Here is an 11,760-nt window from a genome sequence, read left to right as displayed (position 1 = left end):
GGTCAGCCAAGTGCGTGCGCGCCGAGAAAAAAAAGGGGGAGGAGCTAGGGTTACGTGTGGCTTATAGTTGGGCTGACGATGAAAGGTCTGTTGATGCCTCTTCAGCGTTTCCTGGCTAGCAAATGTCTTGACGCAAAGGTCACACACGCGCGTCTCACCATGAATCTTGGAAAGAGAAGGCGGCGGCGGCAGCGGCCCGCCCACCACCGTTTTTAGGGTTGGGATTTAAGGGCAGTCCGCGGGCGCAGCCTAAGGTCAAGCCAACCAACGTGCGCTGCGGGGTAAGGCTTAGTTGGGCTTAGTTAAGCTTATTCTTCGGCACCAGCTTAGGGTTATGCGGTGCGCTTAGGGTTATTGGTCAGCAGACGTGTGCACGGGCATCCATTGCATTTGGGGCGACCGTGGGGCTAGGGTTTACCTCCTCAAGGGGTTTAACAGGGTTAAGGGGCAGTGTGACGTTATTTTTTCTCGAAGTTTTATTGGCGGCCATCTTTGGTGGGGGTGGGGGAAGGTAGATTCTGGAACAGACCATACTACTAACAACACCTTCACTGCTAGATGGCTGTGCCCAAACTTTTGACATTCTTACTTATTTCACGATGCCTTTCTCTATCCATTAATTATTAATAATTTAATATGGAAAGTAATCCACATGATCCCAGGCTTCAAATTAACAGTGACATTACGGTCATGTTGGAGGAGAAACAAAATATGGTTAAGTTGTCAAGAACCTCTGGCGTGCTTCGTTTGAAGACCTTGGTGTTCTAATCTTGTCAATCCACTGGTATTCTGGATCATCATTTACAACCAGCTCCTCTACAAAGCCATGAATAACAACGGCTTTATGACCAAATGGGACAGAACAAGCTGAAATAGAAAGATACAGTGTTACCTTGATAATCCAGTTACCAGCGGGCCACAAAATTCTGGCTGTATTAACAAGGTGGCTGTATAAAAGGGGTCCTTTAAATAAGAAAATGACTGTCCAAACTTTGGTTTGGGCAACAATGAAGTGGTCCTAATAATGAGACCTGTGGACATATGGGTTGGCCATAAGGCGGGTTCCACTGTATCACAATCATATTTCAGTTGTTACCAAGAAGTTGAAAATGATTAAACATACAATACAGTAAGCAGATTAGAATCTTTCAGAATTTATTATATTGCCATCAAACTGTGTCTAAAAACATATTAAATAGGATTATTTCCAGCTACTGCAGATTATTCTGACTCACTGTAGAAGAACTGCACACCACATGAACTCTGCCTAAACTTGTTTGAATCAACAAAAAAGTCCACTTTAACAGTGACCTTGACTTCACCACGAATACCTGCAATAAGAATGAAAAAATTGGTTGACTATACATAATATTTCAGTTGCAAAACAAATGATGAAAACTTGCAAAACTGTTTAATAAAAGCTTGGGTGGTGTGCACAACATAATAAACATCCCCCACAAGTGAAGAGAAACAGACAAACATTGTCAAACTAACCTACTATGTGAAACCACTATGGCCTAAAATACACTTTTAACAGGAACCATGGTTTTATCCAGATGGGTGTCAAGGCATCTGGTGGACAGCCACTTATTAATTAAAGAAAATTGCTTTATTTTTCATGTTTGTCTTAAAAACTGCTCATTTGATCAGGTCCCATTATAGCACATTTTTATTTTTGGATACCACTTCCTGGCTAAAAGCCTGACATGAACACATATAATGAGTTGGGTAAGCCAATTTTACACAGTCTTGAAACTTGTTTTATTCCAAACTCTTTACGTGAGAGTCATGGACGGTGTTGATAACCTCTTACTGAAATTTTATACAAAGGGTCGTCATTATTCGTAAGATGCTGATGTCAGGCACAGCTGGGCATGTATCTTACAAGTAATGATGACCCTTCATATGAAATTTCAATAACAGGTTATCAACACCCATACCCGCAAGACTGCACAGTTGTTAATAATTAAGTTTTCAACATACCATGCATTGTGTCATATATTGGAAACCATCCATCAATACTTCCAGGAGGATCTTGAGTCAGTAGAGGACCTAAACTAATATTTACCTAGGAAATAATAACTAGTTATTAACATCTCAAACCAAGAACTTGCAGAAAGGAAAGGCTGAAGTTTGAGATTTTCCTGTAAATATCAAATGTTCAAAGTTAATAAATTGTTTATTGTTTATTTTCAATTGTTGGCTTTTTGCTTTGCTTTTGGCAGGCTTGTATTCTGTCCATGGGCATTAGAGGAGAATAATTCCTTAGAATTAGCTTATCAGAGCATGTTTTAGATCAGTTACAAACACAAGCCACATGAAAATTATTATTAAATAATTATTACAAAATCACCTAGACAGCATTATTAAGAAGCTCTTTGCACATATTGCAGACCTATAGTATATAATAAAATGTCTTCATGAAATGTTAAATTATCATAATGATTATTGTCCAGATTCGAACCCATGGTGCCAGTGCAGTATTCTTCTTATCAACTGAGCTATCAACAGAGGTCATGAGTTTGAATCCTGTTCCATTTTTTTTCAGGCTATATTTCACAACTGGTTAATTAGGTTGTGTGCACAATAATTATTGTGATGATCAGTCGTATCTTTGTAACTCTATGACTGTTGTCATACACAGGCTGTCATATCCTATGTATTGATAACTTCATTTCTGCATGCTGATTGGATCAAAGCAAATTATTCATGAAATGCCACAAAACTGCAATGTTTGTTTTTCCAACATCTTACCTTTCCAATCGCATCATGGGCTGTGACAGTGTCATGGTCCATGATTCTATTATTGATCACACAAAAGAAAAAATCTCAGAATAACCTGAAATATGAATTTCTAATTCATAATTTTTAGCCAAAGGTGAATCAAATTTTAAAAATGTAATGATTGATTATAAAACTCTATTCATCATTGAATGATGTAGGATTTGTGACAGTTTGCGGAACTTTACCTGATCTGTAGTGGTTCATCTTGAAGCTCCTCATCATCAGCCTGGTAAAGAAATAAAGCCACATGCAATTATGATAATTATGATGCATAATTATGATATGCAATTAGATTATAAGCTCAAGATTTCTATGAGTTACAAGTAGTTGATAAGGCTGAAGGTCAGATAAAAAAATTCTACTAAAAAAAATTACAATAGATTATATGCTTTCGATTTCTTTCAGGTGATAGTTAATAAAAACCTTTGGCCTCATCAACTACACCTCATAGAAATCTTGAGCTCAGAATCTAATCGTTAATATCATTAGTAGAATTCTCAAAAATTAAATTTCCTTCAAATAATGATTTCAGTTATTTCTTGTCTTCGGACTGTATTAAATTTCACGTTTTAGAGAATTAACTTTAGAGAAATGTCAATTTGACAATTGCAGATGTGCATATGTGCACGCACTTATCAGTTTGCTTAAAAAAATTCAAGCTTTTTGAATAGGCCATTTCCAAGTTCCCTTGTGGCTCTGTTTCAAAACAAGTCTAAGTGCGAAACCTTTCTAATGAAAGTGACTTTGATTTGCATGAAAATGAAACTGCATGCAGAACTCATTTTCATATGAATGGTTTCACACTTAGACTCATTTTGAAATAGAGGCACAAGTTGAGAACTCGGAAATGGCCTATTCTCAAAACCGTACATCCCCTCCTTTTAATCTCTTTGGGAATTTGATAATCCATTTGTTTCTAAATGTTCTTTCAAAACTCTGGAGAATGAGGAAACGTTGATATTTTGTCAACCACGCCAAGCCAATTGCACACTAATGGCTGATAGTGTGCAGTGACTCAGACAATCAGATTACAGCATTTGTATTTAAATACAAAACAACAGGAATTCTACTAAATTTATATAGTTATGGTCTCCTTTGTTTAAACTTCATGAGTAATTAATGAGTTTGAGAAGGTTATATATTAATTCATTTGTACCTCAAATCTGAACCATTCAGAGTTCCAAAAAGGATTAAGAGATTTCTTGCACACATCTGTCTTGTACAATATATTACCAAGTCGAACCTGACAAAACCATTGAGCAGATTAAAAAAAACTAGCAGGAAATTAAAGGGGCAGTGTCACGCTATTTGGCAACTTTATAAAAAGCTAGGTGTCTTCGCATCAGTTGAATTCCAAAAATAATGGTCTAGTTTTGTTATTAAAGACTATTTGAAGGTACTGAAACTGTTTCCTGTCCCCTGTCGCTACGGATGGTAAGGATGGAACTGGATTGAAACTTGAAAAAATTCGCCGATTTTTTCCAGTTTTGATGCTACGTCTTCAAAAAATCCTCAATAAATTTATTATGGTTAGCCCTCTCTGATAAAATTCATTTGATATCTTCGTCGTAGCTTTACAGAAGCCTTTTTTTTATGATTAAAGCCTCAAAGTAATGATTTTAGCGCAGAATTGACCTAAAACAGCAAAATCCTCGTGACACTGCCCCTTTAAAGATGATTTTCAGTCTGTACTGCACAGTCTCAGCGCCCCAATGTTTGTGTCTCACGCGATGGAATGCAAATCAATGTTATTTGTTACGAACCACAAACCTTATCTTTAACGCATTTCAAATTCTTTTCCCAACAGCTCCAATGATTTTACAGTTGATAAGTTGTAATTGATTTTCAACAAGTGATAAAGAAAGAACGAAGCAAAAAAGTTTCCATCCATAACAAGGGAGAATGAACATGAAACTTTGAATTTACTTCATGTAGGTAGTTGTATTAAAAATGTTATATTTTGTGATGTCTAGCATGAAACAAAACAAAAAATGTAAAAAAACTCTTGAGTGTGTAGTACAGACTGGAAATCATCTTTAAATATATATCACATGAATAGCAGAGTTGCAAGGAGCAAAAACTAACATCAAATAATTTATACAGGCTTTAAGAATCACATAATATATAATGGTAATAGGACTGAGTGGAGTACAATTCAGGGAGTAATCAGGCGAGTAATTTCAAAATCGGCTGAGTGTGCAGCGTGAGGCTGATTTGAAATTAACAGCACAATTACTCTCTGAATTGTACGACGCAAAGTCCTATTACCAATTAATCGTACCTATAACAAAGTTAGAGAAGAATATAACTGTAGTATAAACTATTTGACAGGTTAATATATTCAACTTCTAAACTAGATGCTGTAAAAGAAAACCCATTAAAGTGCAACTAGCACGCGCTTGATGACGCGTACTGTCCAATTACTCAAGCATGACGCGTACAACTGTCCAATTGCAAGTGCATGACGTGTGCAACTGTCCAATTAATGCCTTAATCAGGGCAGTTGATGACCAATTAGATTCGAGAATTTTGTTATAGTTACAATTAACATGACAGTAATAAAAGCTTATAAATACAAGATTGTATCCTGAAAATCGGTTATCACAACAAACCATGACATAAGGCAGCAAAAATTCATTCCTTTATGATGCACATCTAGATCCTGTCCAATAATGCATACACTTGGAGTGCCAGACATGCTGAAGTCATTTCATAAGCTCTTGTTATGTTTCCAACAGCTCAATTCTTTATTTACACTATAAAGGGCATTTATGTACCTGTCAAATCGAAGCTTTGAACAGCATCCCCACCCCGGGCATATCCTGGGCATTTGATGCCTTTTCCTGTCCGGGAGGGAGGGCATTTGATCACCACTCATAGGGGGTGGGGAATTTGATTGTTAGCCTCGATTTCATGTTATGAGTCACCCTGATTGCACATGGGTTGATAAATCATGGCGGAGATGGGGGAGACAAACTTTGATGAATCAAAGGAAAATATTGCGTATTTGTGGTGGATTGGTTTAAAACTAAAGGCCTACACAAGCTGTGTTCCATATTTGGAGGTGTTTAACCCTATTAGTGCCGCGGGCCGATGTGATCGGCCTTTGAGTACACTCCTATAAGTGCCAGGGCCGATAAAATCGGCCCAAATATGTAATGAGCAATTTGATTGGTTGCTAAGGCATAGCTAACAGATTGAGCCAATAGAAACTGCTGTACTATTCAACTGTTTGTTATCTTCGCCAAGCCTTCGTGTTTATAGTCGTAAAGCCGAGTATCGCCCGGGTTTGAGCGTCTCCATTTGCAAAGAAGACCAAAATATGGCGGCCATTTTGTTATGCGGTTCTTTTCTCGCAATGTTACGCGCCCTCAGGACAAAACAAGACAAAAAAATCTTGGAAATGAAATCATCAGGACATTAACATCTCTCGATAATTGATAAATTTCCTTTGGCATGTCGATAAAGGACAAAATCCACTGTTTATCATGCCGCGTTTTCGAGTAACTTCGACACTTCCATGGATCGTGAGCGCGGCAATTAAATCTAAATGGGTATTAAATATTTTGCTTCCCATCGTTTATTTTGGATTATGGAACAAGGTTAACCTTCGCTTTTCAAGAGTTTGTCTGTTGTGGATGGCTAGGATGCAAACATAAAGGTAGAATTCAACATTTATTTCATGTGTGTTTTCAGAGTAGCGTTAAGTGAGAGAAAATAATTTGCTCTGGCATTTGTAGGCCACCCCCCTCTAAAAAGCTGGCGCAAACAGGGTTAAGAACGATTTATATTTATAGTATATGAATATGTCAAATAAACCATGTTTACATGCACAGCTTCAGAAGCATAATAGAAGCTACTGGAAAGTTAAAACAGTAATCTGGTAATTTTTCTTGCGGGTGGGGGCATTTGAACAGCTTTTCGGCCCGGTGAGGGAGGAATTTGAACAAAAAATTTTCAAAAATTCAAATGCCTGGGGAGTTTCGAATTGACTGGTACATTACACACATTTTATATTGCAAAGTAATGAAAATAGTAAAATATTAAGAGACATTAGGCCGTAAAGAAATAAAATTGATATGTGAACGGTGACCAAAGTAGCAAGAGCTTTCTGGTTGGACCCCGTCATGGTCAATGGCAGCATAAAAAATTAATAGTAACAAAACAACATAAACCTCAATGTTAATAAATTTCTGACCTCTGCAAAAGCATCCGCCAAGTCACTTGAGCGATCCATGACAGGGAGATCTCGAGCAGCCACAATCCGTACTTTAATCTTTGCTGGCATTTTTTTGAGAACACTGCACTGTACTCCAAATTAATGTCAAATGATGAATTGATTAACAGTTTTCACTTCGCAGACAACCCATTATGCAGGTGTTTCTTGGGCGTCATCTTTCTTGCAAAGTAACCAGAGCTTCGGTTAATATCATTGTTGCTTCTAGTTTACCAAATCTTGCAATTTCAAAGTTCTAAACGAGCACAAAATTGCATTTCAACCCAACATTTATGACATTTTCTCAACTTGATCATGTTGGACTTCTTTCACCCTCAAAATACACCAGGCGTTGCAAACTTCCCAGAAGTCCTTGTAACCGAAGCACGTGTCGCATCACTGTTATAGCCGCCATCTTGTTTTCGTTCAGCGTTGTAGTTTCTTCTCCGCGAGAAATTTAACATTATGGCTGGCGAAGGAGGCGTTGATATCGATTTGTACGCCACAGTAGATGAATTTGAGCCAGAAGTTGCTGGTCAGGTAAGATTTAGGGAAGATTTCGTGCACGGAGAGTTCTAAAACGTGCACAAACCAAAATCGATAGAGCACGCTGTGACTCTGATCAAGTGTCACTTTTAGCTTACCTTTGCGACATAATCTCATAGGCATGTTTATATTTTGTAGTGTAAATATTGTTGCAAGAACACACGAGGAACACCATGATGTGTATTCAGTTGCAGCGTCTTATAATTCAGAAATAATTGTATTGAAGAACAAATTTCTGGTCTTTTTGCCGACTTTGTCGAAATAGTTTTTATAGCTGAGAAGCACAGACTTGAACTAATCTTTGTATGTTTCGCTTACAGCTGAGTGTGGTGCGTCTTTTTTTCTGAAAAGGCATACGTGTACTTTTTGATGTTGCCTTCCTAAGGTAAACATCGAAACAACGAAAAAAATCGATCGGTTTCTTAAGGACGCAGAATTTTAGGAAAACAGTTTTCGAAGCTGCAACTGCACGATTCCTGTTTATGTTGGGAATAGTGCAGATTATAAGTGTGGACAGGTGAAAGCGTATACACTTGTGAAACAGATTATGTGGCATGAATTCAGCTCAAATGTAGATTGAAACAAACATGGTCTAAGTAGAGCCCTGTAAAATTTTGAAGCTATTATATTACTGCCATTTTATCATGGCCTCATCATTTCTGGCAACCATCTTATACATACAGCTTTACACCAGTGCTATAGTTCTGGCTGTTGCCTAAGTATTGTGAGAGTAGGAGCTGGCTTGAGATTTGTGAACTAGACAGTTTGTCATATAAAGTGTCCAGCAAAGCTGTGAGAGGAAGTGTGCAGTTCAGAAGTCAGGGATCATTATTTCATTCTCTAGTAGTCTGGAGGGTATCCAGTCACGTGCCTCGTCACCAAGGAATTTCACCGCTAATGAACTTGCCACCAAACACCAAGAGAAAGATAAACTAGAGTATAGTAGTCAAGGTGTATTAGCTGTTCAAACTGAGTCACTACAATGTCAATGAAATTGCAAGTTTGTTAGCTTGCAAATTTCGATGTCATCATGTTGTCAGTGATGTGATAGTGTGATATGGGGTGTCTAACGAGAAACCGTAGCTTTCTATAATTCAACTATATGTATATTTCTTTGAAAACTGACTCTGCTGTTAATGCTCAGTTGCTTCACTGTTGCATTTGTTTGTTTCATAAAAGGCTTCAGCTCAGCAATCAAACAATCTCGACCATACACAAGCTGTGTGAGTTATACCACTAAACAAAGCAGAAAAAATTTCAGTCTCTTTGGCTTGTGGTTTAATGTCGATAGATTGTTAGTAATTTGGACTTTGGTGGTGAATTCAAATGGTATCGAGACTTCCTGGTGGCAAGGTGACTGGTAAATAGTCTGGAAACAAATAGTCCGCTTTATTTTTGACAAAATTGAAGCAGTCTTGAAAATGTATCACTGTGGATGGAATGTTATTCTTTTAATTACATCCTTTTGAAAGTTGCAGGTAATTAACATAGCACATGTGATCAATTTTTTGTTAGCATCATATGACTGTACAAAGGCTTGGACTTGTATGATGATGTACTTACCACAACAGGGCCAGTGCAGAGGAGGAGTGAACGTCTTCCCACAGTGCACTGCGATTGTGTTTCTTGCAAGATGGCGGAGTTTTCCTTCGCACGTCGCGCTTTTACGGTGTTTTTGTGTGACATTTTTACCGGGTTAGAATCCTAACTAGAGGTAAGTAAGACCATTCATACATTCTTTGTCTTTTTATCTTTTCATAGAAGAAAGCTTTACTAGAGTATTTTTTCTGAAACGTATATTTTTAAGTATTTGAATTGTGATATCCTGATCTGTCATCGTTCACTGCCTAGGAATGGTTCCGAAAACATGTTTGTAGTTTCTTTTCTAGGGGGGTATTTTTTAATTAAGTCCGACATTTAAGTAATTCAGAGGTTTATCTTCTTATTTTTACTAAAGTGACCCAAAGTGACCCAGGAATTTGAACATTTTGAAGGCCGGGAAATCGGTCAACTTTGGCGGTTTTGTGATAAGTCTTACAGAATGCTGCGAAACGTGGCATCACTCAGGAAATGCGGAGACTCTGAAAGAAGGTTTTTTTTTTGTTAATGATTCCGATTTTTAAGGACAATGGCTTAATCTGAACACTGTTAGATACTTCATACATTCCCAATATATTATTATACAGTTTTGATTCCACTTAAACTAGTATGGAGTGATGAGAAGATAGACTAAATTAAGCTTAAGAATTATGAAAACACCTCACATTCCCATGCGTTACCCCCGCCAGCTCTTCAATCATTCAATTTCATTTGCTTTACCATAAGGCAGGGTAGCCAATACCAAAAAAATAACAAAGTGATTAGAATTAAAATCTATCCTTATTAAAAAAAATTATAGAAGGTCTTCATGCAAATCTTGAAATCTTGCTATGGGTCTCTTTGATAAGATGTCAGTTCTTTGGATTCTTAAAGGTGAAAAAAGAATGGCTTTCATGGCTTTTCTAGCTAGCATTCTTTGAAAATGTTTTATTTTCAAATAATTTTTATATATTTTGTGATTGAGGTGTTTATCTCATTTATATTTTTAGAGAAGCCTGCAAGTGTATGAAATCAGTGATGCCCTTCATTAGTGGATGCTAGATATCAGAGTGATAATGCACACCAGACTCAGTTGGATTATAGATTTTAGAATGTATGGATGGATCTTCTTGTTACCTCATTTTACATGGTACAGAAAGTACCATCTTAGTGGCATATGTTTTATATCAATATCCATACAGTTGCTCTCCACTAAGAGTGTTAAGTCCTGCCGGTGATAGTTTTCCTTTTCAATAGTCCCATGGCAGGCCAATGCAAATATAGCACAATAATATTTGTGATGACAGGATCACTTGCATTTTTACAACTATACAAGAGCTATAAAGGTGCACTTGCTGATGCACAAAATGGCCCTGAACAAAAGACACATAGACAAATGAGTTCTCCAAGGCAGAACACACCATGGTAAATAGCTCCAACTTTTTCATGTTTCAGTCTAATTCTTTTATACCTGTCCCGGGTTGAGAATACTACAACATTTTGAAACATAGCTGACCAACCAGGCTTTTAAGAGGAAAGATATTCTAGGTTAGTTGGCTCATTTCCATATAAACAAATGAATAATTTATTAAGCTAACAATCATTTTTTCATTGGTTCAAAGCCTTTCATTTAATCTTGGGCAAAATGACTGTTAAAAAAATTATTTTTATTTCTGGGTCTTTATTATAGAGTTGCCATAAAGTTTCTCTTGATATTCACATGTTTTGTAATAAAAAGTAAATATGAATAATAAATTTACAGAAACCATATTATGACTCAGACTACACTGTTTACTCTATATAGCCTATAGAAAATAGCCTGGGAAAGCACCCAGTTTTTTGGCTCTAGTTTCATTGAGTTTTTCTTGGTGGGTGAAACTAGAGCCGAAAAAACCGGATGCTCTTGCAGGTTATTTTCTCTTATGTTTTTATGAAATTTTGATGATGTGTACAGTATAAGACGAATTGAGGTTATCATTGAGTTTGCCATTTAATAAGATTGGAGGCTAGTTATCTTAGGAGTGGCAGTGAGATGTTCAATAGCATGCCACAAATTACGCTTATAAGACTGTAAACAAAATACACATCTGATTATAAGCTCCCCAGATATAAGTCCCCCTCTAGTGTCTGTTCCAAAATAATGTAACAAACTGAATTTGATTTATTGTGACATTAATTTTTTAAGCTTAATCAAAAACCAGTTAGTACAAATGTGTTTTTATCAGCCACAGCTATAGCTTATTTCAGTGTTCTAGACGCATTTAAAGTCGTTTGGCGGAAAAACGGGACGCATAAAAGTAGATGACAACATGGAAAGAAAAAAACCAGGTTTTTTGAAAAATAACAAAACGCTGACTCTTCCATGTTGTTTCTGGACGAGTTGGGCATAAATGCGTCCCAGTTTATGACGCTTAACGTCTGAGACGTTAAAGTCGTCTGCTGGTAGCGTCTGAACGACGTACTGAACGGATGACTTTCAAGCCGTCAGACGTTCAATGCGTCTGTCTTATTTACCGTTTTTATACTAGACGTCAAAGTCGTACTGAGTCGTTAAACATCTCTAGCATAAAAACGGCCATTGTGACATCAGCTGAGAATTCTCTTTGCTTGCAATGACAAAATGCATCCTTCCTGCT

At 37.1% G+C, this 11,760-nt stretch overlaps 1 protein-coding gene and 1 long non-coding RNA gene across 2 annotated transcripts; one reads left to right on the top strand and one right to left on the bottom strand.

Annotated features, from left to right (window-relative positions):
* Positions 1-221: 221 nt before the first annotated feature.
* Positions 222-7,335, bottom strand: LOC140929317 (C2 domain-containing protein 5-like). Its single transcript, XM_073379120.1, has 7 exons — positions 6,983-7,335; positions 3,941-4,027; positions 2,970-3,010; positions 2,755-2,800; positions 1,984-2,068; positions 1,236-1,331; positions 222-867 (listed from the first exon to the last, which is right to left on the bottom strand). The coding sequence occupies exons 1-7, from the start codon at positions 7,070-7,072 to the stop codon at positions 716-718; spliced, it is 597 nt and encodes a 198-aa protein (XP_073235221.1). The 5' UTR covers positions 7,073-7,335; the 3' UTR covers positions 222-715.
* Positions 7,336-7,418: 83 nt separating this feature from the next.
* On the top strand, positions 7,419-11,364 carry LOC140930324 (uncharacterized). The gene is made up of 3 exons (XR_012164844.1): positions 7,419-7,540; positions 9,062-9,260; positions 10,135-11,364. It is a non-coding gene; the product is annotated as an uncharacterized lncRNA (long non-coding RNA).
* The last annotated feature ends 396 nt before the right edge of the window (positions 11,365-11,760 follow it).

The sequence above is a fragment of the Porites lutea genome, chromosome 3, assembly GCF_958299795.1.
Source record: "Porites lutea chromosome 3, jaPorLute2.1, whole genome shotgun sequence".
Classification (NCBI taxonomy): domain Eukaryota; kingdom Metazoa; phylum Cnidaria; class Anthozoa; order Scleractinia; family Poritidae; genus Porites; species Porites lutea.
Note: the sequence above shows the minus strand (reverse complement) of the source record. Positions and strands in the feature narration are given on the sequence as shown.